Source organism: Bos javanicus, chromosome 1 (assembly GCF_032452875.1).
Source record: "Bos javanicus breed banteng chromosome 1, ARS-OSU_banteng_1.0, whole genome shotgun sequence".
Lineage (NCBI taxonomy): Eukaryota > Metazoa > Chordata > Mammalia > Artiodactyla > Bovidae > Bos > Bos javanicus.
Genome location: NC_083868.1, coordinates 44,400,929 through 44,418,592, shown reverse-complemented (window position 1 = coordinate 44,418,592; position 17,664 = coordinate 44,400,929). Strand labels below are relative to the sequence as shown.

Sequence of the window (17,664 nt, the reverse complement as noted above, 5' to 3'; positions counted from 1 at the left end):
ATGGCTTGAAACTCTCATATTAATGTTTCTCAAAATGCAGTCACTGATCGCATTTATCAGAATTACCAAGGCCTCCACAGATTTCCACATACCCAAACCTGTGAAGTCCAATGCAAGGAATCTGCGTCTTAACAAGTTGCCTGGCTCATTCTTGGGTTTATAAAAGTTAAGAACCACTGTATTACAGTATCCAGGACTTAAATACTGCTGGTAATAGGAGCTCAGCAAAAGTGCACAGGTCTAACAACACACCTGGGGGCCACAGTTGAATTGCATTTGTTGTTTTCATAGAATCACTGAATGTCAGGGTCAAAGGGCATTATAGAAGGTATAACTGCTTCAATTTTTGAACAATTAAAAGACAGAAAAAGACAAGACAGAATATGTTTTCAAATAAACTCTAAAAAAGAAAGACAATGAATAGACTAAGCAGGATGAGGACAGAAAAGGATATCTGAAGGTTTTCTGGGCCAGAGGTGGTTAGAAACACAGCCCAGTAACTGGCACTGCCTGGTCAACAGCTGGAACTATGCTTAGCAATATGTTTCCAAGAATTAATTGGAGAGATGGGAGAGCAAGAGATAAAGCAGAAAAACAAGAAACATAAAATAACCAAAGAAGATAAATTATCGTTATGATCAAGAAATGAGTACCTTAAGAACAGATACAAAGAAAAAGACAAGTAAAAAAGAAAAGAAAAAAGCAAAGATAATAATGTTGACATTAGTAACAACTAGCACTTTGGATACGCTAGGGACTTTCCTACACAGTATCTCTACCCCCTAAGGAACTTGTAAGTCGGCAGTCTAATCCTAAGGGTTACAAGATGAGGAAACTACGGTCGGCCACAGGCTGACTGGCTTGATCAAGCACACACAGACAGTGGTGCCAGAACCAGAATCGAGACCCACCCAGGTCTACCTGGCGCCACACCCAGTGCTCTAGTCACTAACCCAAGGCTGTTGTAAAATATAAGCCGGAGGATGATTTTTAAAAGTTATGTGGGTGTATGTAAGGGAATGAGAAAGAGGGGAGTGGGTACCAAAATAGAAGAAAAAGAAAAAAAGCTGAGGTGAAAAACCTGACAGATGAATAAAAAGAAAGGGGATAAAACAGTTCAAGGTTAGTATATTTGAACATCCTATTTCTAAATGGGATGCTATGTGTCTGGACACAAAAATGGAAGTAACTAGGTTAGGAAGGATTTTTGAAAACTGTATTTCGATGCTTATTCTTAGACTGCCCATGGTGTAATTACCACAGAAAGACTGGGAGGTGACTAGGTACAACCACAAACCATGTTACATTATAAAACGAAGGCATCAATTTCCTCTAGCCTTCACCTCAGAAACTGGACAACTCTTAAATATAAATCACAGCACAGCAGTTCTATTTAAAACCAAACGTTCTCTCACAAGACATTAGTGGGAATGAGCTAATGAAACTACAGAGTTTCCTTTAGAAGGACCGTTTGCCATATAAAACTAAAATTTTAGTGACAAAGTTTTATTGTATAATGAGGAAGTTCTGAGAAAAATCAAGAGAAAGAAGCCAAAGCAGCATATGAAATTCTGGGCTATCTGCCAGATTCATTATCTGTTGTTTCCTTTAAAAAAAAAAATTATCAGTGATTTACCAAACAATACAAAAGACAAAAGAAGGCAATAATATTCCAAAGACATTTTTTCTCAATTTAGTATTTCCTTCTTTTCATCACCATATCCATCATCATTACTTATGTACTTTCCCATAAACAGAGATAAAAACAAAAATACAAAACACTGTCATTCTGATAAGACCAGGGCCTTGACCAAGCATTCCATAGCTGGGTCCCTAAGCAAGTCAGGCAGCCCTGAACCTGCCCCTCCCTTGCCTACCCCAGTGACCACAGATGAAAACCACTCATGGTCTCTGGAAGTCCTGAGCCTTTCAACCTCTAGAGTTAAAGGTGTAATGAGGGCCCTGCAGTCCCTGGAGTCAAGAACACTCCTGATGGAACACAGCTTTCTTATACAATATGTTGCCAATACATCTCCAAAAAGTTCAAAGTACTTACACAGTTAATTTCATTTAGAAGAAAGGAAACATTCTGACTCCAGCTATATAACTAGGATCTGATAGTTTCCTCATACAAGGAAACTACTTTTGTTCTAGTGTTTGCCCTCCAAGATAGTGTGAAGGAGCACAAGGATCAAGTAGAAATTGGATTGAAGAATTGAGATTTTGAATAAAACATTTTCACCTTTCAGTACTTCTTTTGGTCATTAAGGCTCACTGCCATCTCATGACTTGCTGTAATCACAATCATATAGATAGCTCCATTTCTTTTAAGAACTCACAGGCTAAACAAGCTAACATTTTAAGAACTTAATAAATTCTCCTTTTCTTTCTACTGTTACCTAAATATAAGTGAGGCCTCTGCCTCTCTGAACTCAGCATCTTTTAAACTTGTAATCCATTCCAAACCCCAATCTCCATGTTAAACTGAGTTAAACATTAAAAAAAAAAAAAAACCACAGACTTTTCTTCTATGAATGAGCTTTCCAACTTGCTTAATCTCCTCCAAGACATCTGCTTTCTGATGAAACCCAGGAACCTCCAATTCTTATTCACTGTGTGGTCTTAAAAGAGCCATATGCATCGATTCCTCCTACAATATGCTCTCCAAATTTGGATAAAGCTTTCTTGGAGCTATTTGACATAGTGTTCTATAAAAATGATCCAAGAGATGACACATTTTAACGCTCTCTACCTCATTTACTGAAACATGTCCAAGTATAAAATTCATACAAACAAAAAAAAAATAGTTTTTTGTTTTTTTTTTAAGATTTGGAAATGAAATTTAGAGTTGTGCTAATAATATAACTAGCCTCTGCTGCCATCTAAAGGTAAAAACTATGAAGTGAGATCAAGAGTTATCAAGAAAACCAAAATCAACTTGCAGCATCAATGGTGTAGAAACAATGGGAACCCACTAACTTTCAGGCAGCTGACCCTACCAATGACCATTCCAAGCCATGCTGTCTTTACAAACATGTATCAGTACAGCTCACCAGAAACAGGACCCATCAATACTGTCTTCAATATCAATTAGTTTATTGGACAGATTTCAGTTCTGACTAACCTGTGGTGCTCATTCCACATTCCTAGACAATCTGAGTCGGGAGATTTTGAGATGGGATCTGGGCATCTGCAGTGCTTTAAAAGCCCTCAGGTGGTTCTGATGAGCATCTAGGACCACTGGGCCATGAAACACTGGCCTTCTGCAGTACTAAACCTCCCACACCCAAGCAGACAAGAGTTCTAGGATGAAAGAAACCTTAAAGCTTATATCTAAATGAGATTCAACTATGGCAGTGTTTATCAAAGTATGTCAGGCTGACCACCCTGCATCAGATAAATCACCTTGAGAGTTTATTTAAAATGCAGATTCCTGGGTGCGTTCATAGACATTTAAATGAATTACAGTTTCCAGAGGTAAGGCCGAAGAATCCACAATTTAAGTAGAATCCCAACACAGATTTTTGTACACTGAACAGGACAACTGATCTAAATCTTGACAAAGTTAAAGGACATCACTGAAACCTATTTTGTAAAGGCTATTATTAATGCTGTGGTTTTAAGGTCAGCTGACTTACTCATGGTTTGCACAATATGTTGATGTTCACAGAAATGTCCTGATCTCTTAAATATTTCTTTCCTTTTTTATCCTGTAATATAACTTAGTGTGTTTTTTTTGAATTATATACTTAATTACAGAAAATGTAGTGTGTAGAGAAGATATAAGAAAAACAAAAAACACTATAACTCCACTAACCAGAGTTAACCACTGATTTGTTGTTGTTCAGTCACTAAGTTGTGCCTCACTCTTTGCGACCCTAGGGACTGAAGCATGCCAGGCTTTCCTGTCCTTCCCTATCTCCTGGAGTTTGCTCAGACTAATGTCCATTGAGTCTGTGATGCCATCCAACCATCTCATCCTGTGTCGTCCCCTTCTCCTATTGCCCTCAATCTTTCCCAGCATCAGTGTCTTTTCCAATGAGCTGGCTCTTCTCATCAGGTGGCCAAAGTACTGGAGCTTCAGCTTCAGCCATCAGTCCTCCCAATGAATATGTAGGGTTGATTTCCTTTAGGATTGGCTGGTTTGATCTCCCCACTGGTGTATTTTCTCCTAGTATTTTCTCTTCAAATACACACAGTTAAAGCGTGTATACGGTTTTAAATCCTGCTTTTAACATTTCCAGTAAACAGTTTTCTATATCATCAAAAGCATCATTATTTAAAGACAGCATAATATTTTCATGTGATTACAGTGTAATTCATTTACTCTATACTGATTATTACAGCTTTAAACTATGTCCACTTTTCACTGTTATAAATAATGCTAAAACAAAGAGCCTTGCCTGCATCTGTGATTATTTCCTGGCAGGAGAATGATATCGGAGTGTCAATACTTCATTTGCTATGCTTGCTGTGCTGTGCTTAGTCTCGCCCACCAGGCTCCTCTGTCCATGGGGATTCTGCAGGCAAGAATACTGGAGTGGGTTGCCATGCTTAGGACTAAGTATTAAAAAAAATGTCAGAACACTAAAGCCTAACAACTCTCCTAGTGCCTAGGCATAGAGAAGGCTGTACCAAAAGAAAGCATATTCCTCATATAGTTTATACTTTATTGAAGGATTCATATTTTCTAGCCAAGTCTGTGTAGTATTTATTTGAAAACCCAAATGTGGTTGCTATTAATAGTTAGGGGGCACTTAAAACAAGTGAATGTTTACATAAAGAGACCATGGGACTTTACTGTACTTTTATCAGTATAATAAAAATGTGTAAACAGATTTCTACAGAATAAAAAACAACACAAAAAGGGTTTCTGTAAAAACACTATTTGGAATATATGATGAAAACGACAATGCATTTTTAAAAGATTTCTATTTTTGAGGTCACAGCAAGGAAAGAACAATGCAACAAAACGGGGGAAGTTGTCTTCATCATCGTCATCCCTGTGGGTTATAATGGGAGAACTGCAGTTACCTGAGACCTTTTTCCCGTCTCTTTACCAACACGTATTCTTAATCAAGAATATTTTTCCTAAATAAATAAGAGTATATTTCCAAGCAAATATAACTATATCAAGCCTTTACTCTTTCACACTCCACAACCTACTTTCCCAGTCAAGATCATTCAACCTGTGACTCCTCTCTCACCCTTCATATGCTGTGGACAAATATTAGTTCAATTGTACCTCCACAATATGTCTTCCCTCAGCCTAAGTCCTTATTATTCCCCTACCACCACCCACCCCCCCCCCCCACACACACACACAGTCTATAGAATCAGGTACAATTTCCCCTATCTAGCCCTAGTCTACATTCCCATTCTGTTTCCCAAACACAACCTCATTTAAAGTCATTCCATTTCTCAACTGTATCCAATTTCCTACCTTAGGAACATTGTCAAAGTATTCCTTTACTTTGGAATGCTCTCCCATTCTGCTGTTAACAATCCTACTAGTCTTTGGAGTGAGTGAAGTTGCTCAGTCATGTCCGACTTTTGCGACCCCATGGACTGTAGCCTACCAGGCTCCTCTGTCCATGTAATTTTCCAGGCAAGAGTACTGGAGTGGGTTGCCATTTCCTTCTCCAGGGAATCTGCCCGACCCAGGGATCAAACCCAGGTCTCCAGCATTGGAGGCAGACATTTTACCCTCTGAGCCACCAGGGAAGCCCCTAGTCTTTGGAGGCCCAAGATAAATGTTACTTTCTTGATGAAGCTCTCTTAGACCCCTCATTTGAAATTCACCTTTCTCTGGCAATCTCATTAAACTTTGAGATGAATTTGGGACACATCTCTTGTTTATCTCCCACTATACCATGATTGCTAAAAAGCAAGAAACATAAGCTATTTATCTCTGTATCTAACATTACCTACACTTGAGAATCTTGAACAAAGCACACACTTAACTCATGTTGGTGAATTGTTTAACTGAATTTTTTTCTTCAACATGACAATCCTTAATCTGATATGTCCCTAGAACCTAGTGTTTTCAAAAAAGCCAAAATCTCCAATCTGACTCTATGTCCTCAACAATGTCTGCTTCTCTACCAACTGTACTATTAACTACCTTCTGTTTTTCTGTTTAATTCAAGATCAAGGAGGTACGCAAGCAGAGAATTCCAACACGGATCCCTAAACCAAAATCTACAGGCATCACTAAGCCTTCCCCTAAAGCTCCCCCAGGGCCTATGGATAAGACTGGCTGTGGGAAGCTACACATCATAAGGACTGTCACCTCTAATACTTTCCTCCACTTGGGAGGAAAAAGGTAAGTCGTGCCAATGCAGTGCCTGGATACATTCACGGACAGAAATATCTGGGAACCTGGAGTTATTAGCATGGAAGAACAAAGATGAAGGGCAACCTCTCCAGGAAAAGGTGAGAGCAGACAGACAGATGGTTCATTCACAGGCTGCTGGGCCTGGTGAATACCATCCTGAAGGAGCAGCACAACTACATTCTTTCACCTATGTATGTATATGCATACACATACTCATAAAATCATAGGCCCAGACACACACCCCAAATCCTCCCAACTTGCCATCCTACTTGTAATGCAACCCAAAGCTGGACATTAGCCCAAAACAGGACTGGATTTGTTGGAATACTTTGAAAATTTTCTGGCGAACCTGAAAGTAATTCTTCATTCCACAGAACTTTGCTAAGAATATGTGGTAGCAAGAATTCCTACTCTGCTTCAAGAAAGTCAGATTAAAAATGGCAGGTTGATTAAAATCATACTTTAAGGTCTGAAATTATGACTTCTTTTGACCAGGAGGGGGGAAAAAAAAAAAAAATGGTTCTTCTTAGTTACAAGAAGGAAAGGAACAACAAAAATGAGTAACAGCCAAACACGTCCTTTTTGTGGCCTACCTGGTAATTGCTGGGGTAGTGTGTACACTTGCCTGCAGGCACAGTCTTCTGTCCTTCTTTTCCTAGTAAGTTGCCCCTCCTGTATATACCAGGTCATGGAATCTCACTGCTAGGCTTGAAAAGCAAACCATTTTAGATATCTTTACTTTCTATAGTAATCAGGACACCTGAGAGTCAAAGGTCACTAATACTGAGATCTTTTAGGGAGATATGAATCACTGTCTTGGATGTTTAAAAAAAATTTTTATCATCTCATATGACATTTTTTAAATTATATCTGAACCAACACTATAGAAAAAGCACTTGATTCAACAAAAGCTTATGATAAGGAGACTCAAGTTCCAATTCAAATTTTTCACTCATTTGGCACAGAGCTTGGCATTCATTAGCCTAGGCCCTGAGTTTCCAGAATGCAAAAACAGAAAAGCTAAATAATTCCCCTGGTTCCTTAAGTTCTGATCATCCATGACTACGTCCAACTACAAAATACTGAATTCAACCAATCCTCTACAAGGCACTGCTCAGGTTCCTGGCAGTAAACTAGTTATTTTCTTCACACTAAAAACTCACTAAATCTACAGAAAGGTGTGTCTGTAATTTAGTGTGGGCAGAGTAACACAATGATGTTTTAAGACAAATGTATTTTTGACACGGGACACAGTTACATCTCACAAAGCTTCGGCCAGAAAATAAATTCTAGAAGAGCATGACGCAAGGTTTTCTGTACTATGGCACCAAGAACTGGAGGCATAATCCTGGAAGAAATACTCCTGGTTAAGGACAGTGCTTTAGCTCACTGTCCTGGGATGCAGTCAGCAGAGCAGGAGCAAAGGAACTGCCATTTCCACATTCATCCAGCCAAGCCCGCTCCAGTGCACTGATGTCACTATACAAATGCCCCTGGGGCCCACTTCAATTTCAGGGAAGAGGAGAAGGGGCTGAAAGCCTGGGCAGCACTGAGCTATGCAAGTCAAAAAGAGGGATGACGTGCAGCAGTCAGCAGGCAAGTGGCAAAAGGGGAAGGTAGGGGGGTTAATTGGATTAAAAACACCAAGTGGAAAAGTCTAAGCTAAAGGAAAGCAGTAAGAGAACAATGGAAGGAAGGACTACAAAAGATAATAACCCTCTGACATAACAATAATACGAGACAGTTCAGAAGGAAGTACAGGGCAGTAATAGGTAGATGGTGAAGTGGGAAAAAGTGGAGGGTGCTTATGACCGTGCCTGATATTAGCAGGTAATATTCGGCAAACAGAGAATGAGTGAATGAGGGACAGAAAAGCCATTCAGTCAAGAATTAAGTGAGGAAATGTACTAAGAGATGGCAATGGTACATGACAGGGTCAGGAAAAGCAGTTATGCTGCATAACATTCAACACTGATAATTATGCTAATATAAAGAGGAAACACTGAACCTCGTAGGGTGGAACCCAAACAGACTGGAAAGAAGCATGAAACAAAACAGGCAAAACAAGCACCAACAGTACTCACAGAAAAACACAACACCCTGGGAATATTTTACCTTGAAGATGAGCAAGTGAGCAGCAGAAATCCATCTTTAAATGGATTTTATTTTCTTGGGCTCCAAAATCACTGCGGACAGTTACTGCAGCCATGTAATTAAAAGATACTTGCTCCCTAGAAGAAAAGCTATAACAAACCTAGGCAGCAAATTAAAAAGCAGAGACAGTACTTTGCCAACAGAGGTCTGTATAGTCAGTTATGGCTTTTCCAGTAGTCACGTATTGATGTGAGTTTGACCATAACAAAGGCTGAGCGCCAAAGAATTGATGCTTTCGAGCTGTGGTGTTGGAAAAGACTCTTGAGAGTCCCTTGGACTTCAAGTAGATCAACCAGTCAATCCTAAAGGGAATCAGTCCTGAATATTCACTGGAAGGACTGATGCCGAAACTAAAGCTCCAATACTTTGACCACCTGATGCAAAGAACTGATTCGCTGAAAAAGATCCTGATACTGCAGAAGACTGAAGGCAGAAGGAGAAGGGGCCAACAGAGGACGAGATGATTGGATGGCATTACTGACTCGATGGACATGAGTTTGAGCAAGCTCTGGAAGTTGGTGATGGACAGGGAAGCCTGACGTGCTGCAGTCCATGGGGTTGAAAAGACTTGGACACGACTGAGTGACTGAACTGAACTGAATACTATTTAGACAGGTCTTTAAAATAACAAAATCTATTCTAACAAAAGGATTACCAGCCAAAAACTATACTTCTTATTTTAAAGCAATATGTAATATAATAAAAATGCATGAACAACTTACAACCAGGGTAAGTTCAACAAAATGGTGTTTGACCTGTAACACAACCAAAATATAAAGAATTCTGTCTCCTGAGCATAATCCTGTTTCTGCAGAAATATGCTCCTTGTAAAAATAAAAATAAAAGAAGCTATCCTAATAATTTTAGAGTGCTTTTATTAGGTTAAATTTTAAAACAGATAAATATACAAGTAAACAAAGATACATTCAAATTGTGAAAAAAGAAAAGTTTAACAACCTGATATTTGTATGCTGGAGTCTTTTCTCGGCTCTTCATTTATTTAACTTCAGTGATTTCTGAACTGATCTCCTTGTAACTTTTTAGAATCAATTGTCTGATTTTAAGAGGAAAATGACTGATCTAATACATGACTGGTAATTAAGGGCTAAGTAATGGAGTATCTGATGTGATGTGGAATTCTCTTGGGACGTGTTTCAAATGATATGTGTCCTAACACTGGGGGTCTAACACTGAGTCTGAGGCAGGGATCTGCAGCCCACAGGCCAAATTCAGCCCACTGTCTTTCTGTATGTTCTGCAAGTTAAAAATAGTTTTGATATTTTTAAATAGGAAAAAACATCAAGAATATTTTGTGAGATGTGAAAATTACATGAAATTCAGATTTCACTGTCTATAGATAACATTCTATTGGAACACAGCCATGTTCATTTGTTTACATATTTATTATATGATCATTTTTATGCTACAATAGCAGAGTTGAGTAGCTGTGACACTGACTGGCCAACACAGCTTAAACTATTTACTATCTGGCCTTTTACAAAAAAAGTTTCCTTACCACTGTTCTAGTGTGATCTAGACTAACAAGGAACTCAACAACTTAAGAAGAGCTTAATCAACTAATTGGTAAAAGCAATGCTAGCAATTTAAGAATGTGATTAAAAATTCCATAAAAGCTGATGAAAATGAAAAAACTATATTTCAAGTTTGCTTGTGATGTCTTTTGTAAAATGTATACTTCCACATATGCACTAAAGTGTTCAACTAAAGAACATCAGATAAGAATAGGTCAAAGGATTCATGTCACAAAATAATGAAATGTGCTACTGCTAAATCTGAGTGGGGAAACAAACTATTTCTAGGCCTTCTAAATTCCTGGTATTTTCTAAGACAGCGGAACTACTATACATGTAATTTAGAGAAAGATGTGTAAATCTGCACCTTTAAACATTCATAATTGTTGTCAAGAACCACTTCTTTAGGGATTCCCAGGTGGAGCAGTGGTAAAGAATTTGCCTGCCAATTCAGGAGACGCAAGAGGCATGGGTTCGATCTTGGGTCGGGAAGATCCCCTGGAGAAGGGAATGGCAACCTACTCTGGTATCCTTGCCTGGAAAATTCCATGGACAGAAAAGCCTGGCGAGCTACAGTCCATGAGGTCTCAAAGAGTCAGACATGACTGAGCATGCATGCATACATACACACCCGGCTTGTTCAATCATTTACAAGAATCATAGAAATTGTGTACAGTAAAGTAAAACTTGGTCCATTTGTTACAATCTTCAAGTACAGAACAAAAATGTTGTATGCTCTCTCCTCTTTCTTTTTAAAATTTATCCTACCCCTGTTTTCTGCCCTTAAACATCTGTCTTAAAATAATATTACTTGCATTTTGTTTGAACCATATCAATGTGTAAATTTCATAAGGTAAACAGATTATGTTTTTTCCTCTAACTCCATTGCAATTTTGAAAAGAGGGCCAAGCATGACAGCTCAATAAATGATTTTGAAAACAACAAAGCTCTGAAATTGATCCTCTGATGTATGTTATCAACATCAACTGCAAATATTCCCAGTCTGAATTTTACATGCAGAGACAATGCTTTACAACATCTACCATGCATGTATGCCTATAGGTAAAATTAATGCTATAAGGCCTAACTTTGGTGTTAGAAAAGCAAAAAAACACAAAAATGTAAGCTATTTAGGCTTAAAAAATCCAAGGTGTGCCCCAGCTTCACCATTTCCAGAAGGAACTTAGCATAAAGCAATGTGATTTTTTAAAGGATAAAGTAGTATTACAACAAAAATATTTATAATGCTTACTTCAGCAATTTCAAACAAAATGAACAATCACAAAGATTTTAGGTGACAAAAGCCATCACTAGTGGGAATTACCAGCTCATTTACAAAGCAAAAGTCTTCTGTCCTTTCAAATACAGAATTTCAAAACATAAGTTAAAAACTAAACCCAAATGTGGTTAGAATGAAACGGTAGTAGACACAGTTGTAAAACATGGACTTCTAACACATTTTCAGAAAGAGAAAAGCAACACCTGCCAAGTTTAACAAAAGCCTGAGCAGGATGTTGACAACCCTTCCAGTGGACCAAGTTTCTTTAGATGTCGAAATCCTACGTTAAAGTCTCCAAGATGTGGCTGGGAAATACTAACAGTTAATTTCTTAATGAACAAATTCTTAATGAGTGTCTTCTAAGTAGCCCTGAGGATACAGCAAAGAACAAGATAAACTAATCTCTGTTCACATGTACTTATGTACTAGTGTGGGGAGACTGCAATAGTTTAATAAGGAAAATAATAGTTGGTGACCATAGCTCTGATGAGGATTACTATAACATGATAATGTAAGTGGATAGCTACTCTAGACTGACTGAACAGGAAGGGCTTCCTATTTAGTATGTCTGAACCTAGGTCTTAATGTCAAGAAAAGGCCAACCATTCAAAATTCAGGACAGCCCAGAAAGGAAGCTACTGCAAATGGATAAGACAGAATGAGCTTGGTCAGCTGCGGCACAGTATGAAGGCTGGTGTGGCTGGTACAGCATAACCTAGAGGAGAGTAAGTAGGTTCCAGCAGATAGCAACCATGGTAAGCAATCCAGCGGGGGAGCCACTGACAGGTTTAAGCAGGCATGTGATGTGATTGATCACTACAGCTGCTGAGTGAAGAACAGAGGGACAAGACGGAAGCTGGGAGCCCTGTTAGCTTACTGCAGAGGTTTAGGCAAGCGAGGATGACAGCACATACTCAGATGATGTAAACAAACACGCAAAAAATAATAATAAAAGGAAAAATAAATTCAGGATGTGTTTTGGAGAGAGAGACAAGACTGGATAGACCAGATGTAACAGGTGGAAAAAGTAAATGAATAAATCAGAATATTCCTAGGCCTCTGCAAAACTGGTTAATTGGTGATTGAATTTACTGAGATAGGGAAGTCTGGAGAAAAAGCAGATTTGGGGAAAAATTCAGTAGCTGGACCTCATTTCCATTTAACATTTCATCAAATAAGTAAAGACTTCAAGAAGACAGCCAGGTATATGAGCCTTGTGTTCTAGAGCCAAGTATGAGTGTCTGGGAAGAGACTGTTCTGAAAAGTCCAATGGTGCAACCGGCTTATTTGCATCTGAGTAGTCAGTGTTCTTTAGAACAGTACACTTTGGGAGACTAAGAGTTAACAGACAGTTTGACAACAATGGCATATATAAACAAAAGATTTATAAACTATTATTTTAGAGGTGAAATTGTTATCATTGATAATTAAATAACTGAGAAATTTAAGTGCACAGACTGGCTTCCTGACTGCCTGTCTATGAATCTGTGCCTCTCCACTTACCAACTGAATGACATTGGGCAAATCACTGAACCACTTAGTGCCTCAATTTCCTCCTTAAAAAAAAAGAAGATAATAGTAACTATATCATGGTTATAGAATAATCTGTGAAGATTAAATGAGCCAGTACATGGAATGCAATCAAAACAGTATCTGGCAAAGAGTCACCACTCAGCAAGTGCAAATCAGTATTGTTACCTGCTGTCTCCCTGCAGTGTACACAGAAATGTCTTCACACTTCAGTTTTCCAGTTAGATGATGAGTAAGAGATGGCATCAAAGGTTTAGAATAAGCCAGGGAAGAATATGAAAAACCCTCCTCAAAAGAAGTGGAAGCGAAGAGTCCTGCAGTTTGCTAAAAATATTCTCTTTAAAAGTAAGTTATATATGTGCCAGTCATTCCTAAATTCATGTCTCCAGATGCAACCCTGGAGCTGCAGACTCATAAACCCAGCTGTCTACTGGACTCTTGACTTTATAATTTAGTGAGCATATTATTGGAATAAAAAGGGAAAACAATCAGTGTTCTCTTCAGTTAGTGAATGACTGACTGCTTCCAACAGCAAGAATTCTCTGCTCCATAAGTCACAAAAACCGTAATGTGGGTAACATTCAGCTTCACACTGAGAAAGTGCCCAGTTTGGTGAACTGCACCTGGTCACTTTAGCACTAATGCTTTGGAATCATGATTCTGCGGCATGTACTGTTTACTGTATGTATTGCAGTAATTATGTGTTATGCAGTATTACATATAGTTGTTTAGGCACTAAGTCGTGTCCCACTCTTTGCAACCCCAGGGACTATAGCATGCAAGTCAATAATTTCTTAAGGTAGGCAAGGAATAAAACAGAGAATAAGGAAATAAGTGAAATGAAGTGAAATGAAATAGTAGAAATCACTAGAGGATTCCTAGGTTCTGTTGCCTGAGGCAGACTGGGCAGCACACACCTCAGCAGAGGCAACTCTCAGTTGCCTTGTCCTAGGCCATGACTCCAATCCCCACCAATGATGATGCCAACAGGGTAACCAGACATCTCAAGTAGACAGTCCCAGCAAAACTCTAAGAGCATGGCTTTCCACTCTCAAAAGTGTCCAGACTGGATGAGAAATTGTATGTCTACTTGTGTACATTATCACCAAAAGTCCTGTAGCATGCATTCACTCATTCAGCTAATATCTACTAAACATCTACTGAGTGCCAGGTCCCATGTTGGGCTCCAGTACGATTCAGGATTCTAGCACAGGCATACCTTGGAGATATTTCAGTTGAGTTCCAGACCACCACAATAAAGTGAGTATCACAATACAGAAAGTCACATGAATTTTTTGGTTTCCCAGTGTGTATAAAAGTTACATTTCACTATTCTGTACTCTATTAAGTGTGCAATAGCATTACATATAAAAAGAGTACATACCTTAAGTAAAAAATAATTTATTGCCAAAAAAGGCTAACCAACACAGGGTCAACGCAAACCTTCAATTGTTTAAAAAAATGTAGTATCTGTGAAGCACGATAAAGTTAAGTGCAAAAAAAAAAAAAGGAATGACTCTAGAAAAACAACAGCTTATGAAAAGCCAAACTGCTGCTGCTGCTAATTCGCTTCAGATGTGTCTGACTCTGTGTGACCCCATAGATGGCAGCCCACCAGGCTCCTCCGTCCCTGGGATTCTCCAGGCAAGAACACTGGAGTGGGTTGCCATTTCCTTTTCCAGTGCATGAAAGTGAAAAGTGAAAGGGAAGTCTCTCAGTCATGTCCGACTGTTCTCGACCCCCTGGACTGCAACCCACCAGGCTCCTCCGGCCATGGGATTTTCCAGGCAAGAGCACTGGAGTGGGGTGCCATTGCCTTCTCCAAGTAGCATAACACACCAGTTTTAAAAAGAACCCGCCTGCCAATGCAGGAGGCTCGCGTTTGATTTCTGGGTTGGGGAGATTCCCCGGAGTAAGAAAGGACAACCTGCTCCAGTATTCTTGGCTGGAAAATTCCATGGAAAGAGGAACCTGGTGGGCTACAGTCCATGAAGTCCCAAAGAGCTGGACACGACTGAGCATACACACAGTGTAACACATACAGGAATAAAGGCATTTTACAACCTTTTCTTTCAGTGACTTAAGGCGCTAGTTCTCTTTTGACTTTCAAAACAAAATATAATTCACACATTTTAGACTGATGTTTCTCTATTAACACTGGTAGGACTAGGAAACCTGAATTGGTGCAACTGTGATTTCTTCTGAATCATAAACATTATTCAGATTAGTTAGAAAAATCACCAGTAACTAATCAACCAAGCAGATCTCAAGGAAGCACATACACTTATCTATCTTCAAAGCAGGTAACAAAGCAAAGGCCTCTGATAAATTTAATGTTGGCAATTTTCAAAGCTCATACTTACACTTAGAAAGAACCTAAAAAGTAAGGTGATCCTGGAGACTCCAACATACCTTGATGGGAATCCTGGCAACTTAGATGAGAGAGGCTGTAGCACTTCACAGTTCTATCCAGGTTCAAAGTTTAAAACTCTTTGTTGGTAAAACCCTTTAAAAGGCGATCTTTAAGGATCCCTCACTTTACAGATTGTGACACTGAGGACCAGAGAAGCCACACAGTAATGTGGGAAAAGTGTGATCTTGAAAGTCAGGTGCTCTTGACTAACCTCTTGCCAGATCTCTCCCTTGTCTGTCATTTAAACATGAAGGTAACACTTACCTTTTAGGCATGTTATGAATATTAAATTAAAATGCTTACTTTTTAAGCATGTTATGAAGATTAAATGAATTCATATTTATGAAAACATCTGGCATACAGTAGATACTCAATACATGTTAATTTCCTTCTTTTCAAAGGGTGACTAACTTCAGAGACATATAGCTGGCAATGGGCAAGAGAAAGGACTAGAACCAAGAATTAAGACCCCCTTTGCACTCAAAAAATTTTTACTTCTTAATTAGCCTTTATTCTTCAATCATGCCATGAAATATAGTTTTTAACACCTCAGTTATGAGTGGCAGGGGTTATTAAACGTGAAATACCACAACCCGCAAAAAAAGGTATTTGTGCCTTCAAGCACATACATCTGCTAAAAACAAAGCCACAAAGAGAGTCAAGAAGTTTAATTAAGGAAGTATTATATTGTCAACCTTTGTAAAAATGCCATCTGCTCAGGTTGTACCTAAAGCCTGTCCTTCTGGAAACAATGCTGTAGTAAATAGAATTGTTGTTTTTAATGGCTATTTCTCAACTGATATTTCAACATTAGTGTTTGTAGCAAATATGTATCAACTGTCAATCATGTGCAAGGCCCTGTGGACTCTACAGACATGAATTAGGCTTTGGCTTTTTCTTCAAAAAATCTTAGAATCTAGTAAAGAAGAGAGGCAGACCTTGAAGAATGATTAAAAAAAAAATTGTATATTAAGCCAGGGACTTGAAAAATTCAAGGCCAGCCTGTGGTTAGGAGTTATTTAATGCTTTATTTAATGCTATCTACTCAAGGATAAAATGTTCACTGCACTGGCAGTGGGTACATACAACATAATAAACACGTCCGAAGTGTGTTAACTGAATTCTAGTCTTGTTTCTGACACCAACCAGCTTTGTGAACTTGTCATGTTATTTGATAGCTTTAGGTCTCATGTTCCTCAGCTGTCAAATGCGTGAGTCCAAGCGACTCTCCAAGTCTCAGGTTCTAAAAGTCCAAATTACATGATGATGATGCTAGCAAGAAAAACTAAAGCTTTTATTTACTGCGCATATGTTATGTACCAGGCGCTAAAGGCATTATTTGTGTTATCTTCATTTAATCTTCACGACAATCTTACGAAACTGGCATCATTACCCTTATTTTAGGGATGAGGAAAAGGAGGCGAAACAGTATTAAAGGGCTGTAGGAGCGACCTGAACAGAAGCAGTCTGAATCTAATCCAGGAGTTAACCCTTAACCGTTACGCTCAAACTCCCAGTCTCCGCATAAACTGTCTTATCCGTTAAGAAATAAGGAAAAACAGAAAACAGCTTGGGAAGGGATTCCCCCTGGCTAGAGGGCAGATCTGAGTTACTGTCACACTTGTCTGTTTCACGTGTTAGTATATCTCTTGCCCCACTTGCTCCGTAGCGCTCGCGCGCTCCCACAGAGGCGCGCACCACCGCGGGACAGACCGCCGCCACCCCCAGCGGCTGCGCGGGCCCGGGCTGAGGCTCACGGAAGGGCTGGGGGTGCGGGAGGCCCCGTAGGAGCGCGGGCAGAGTGGGTACCTGGGCTGCTGGCTGCTCCTGCCGGCTGGTTCTCCCACCACTCGTCTCCAAGGTCGTCTGCCATCTCCACGCAGGACTTGGCTGGGGCGGACCAACAGGGAAGAGCAGGCGCTAGCCGGGATTCGCGCTGCCTCAGAGCCGGGTAGCGGGCGTTGCAGCACGCGGAGCCTCGTCTCAGACACTGTCGCCTCCGCCCCGTGGCGATGACATCATAACATCGGCCCCGCCTCTCCGGCAGCCGTGTCCAATTCGTCGCAGTTTCTACACCCGTGTGGACGAGCAGGATCAGTTTGAAGACCTAAAATAAACCCCTACAAAAGCCAAAAGAAGAGAAGACACGTAACAAAAATAAAAGTGTATTGACTTTTTAAATGCTTATTTTAAAACTTTTTGTTTAGGCTTTGTTTTTGCCGAATAGATATTGTCGAAAGTGGGAGATAGAATGCTAAGACAGTTTTTCTCCATTCATTTTCAAAGGCTTTGGATCGCGGGAGAAGACGGTAGCACGTGGATGTGTTTTCGTCTGTATGTTACATTTTGGGCGTCAGTGTTTTGCACTGTTTGCTTTTTTAAAAAACGTGCACACCAATACAGTATGCTGCTGCTACTG

General features: G+C 39.5%; 2 protein-coding genes across 3 annotated transcripts in view; one reads left to right on the top strand and one right to left on the bottom strand.

The window, feature by feature from the left end:
* FILIP1L (filamin A interacting protein 1 like) overlaps positions 1–9,352 on the top strand; it is a 117,604-nt gene extending 108,252 nt beyond the window's left edge. The window contains exon 5 of the mRNA XM_061440626.1: positions 6,150–9,352. Within this exon, the coding sequence (XP_061296610.1) occupies positions 6,150–6,329 (180 nt within the window). The 3' untranslated portion in view covers positions 6,330–9,352. The remainder of the gene's footprint in view (positions 1–6,149) is intronic.
* Positions 1–17,352, bottom strand: part of CMSS1 (cms1 ribosomal small subunit homolog) — a 394,807-nt gene extending 377,455 nt beyond the window's left edge. The window contains exon 1 of one of the 2 annotated variants that reach the window (XM_061380648.1): positions 17,055–17,352. In XM_061380648.1, the coding sequence (XP_061236632.1) occupies positions 17,055–17,118 (64 nt within the window). In that variant the 5' untranslated portion in view covers positions 17,119–17,352. The remainder of the gene's footprint in view (positions 1–17,054) is intronic. The other variant, XM_061380581.1, reaches the window with a different exon arrangement.
* Positions 17,353–17,664: the final 312 nt, after the last annotated feature.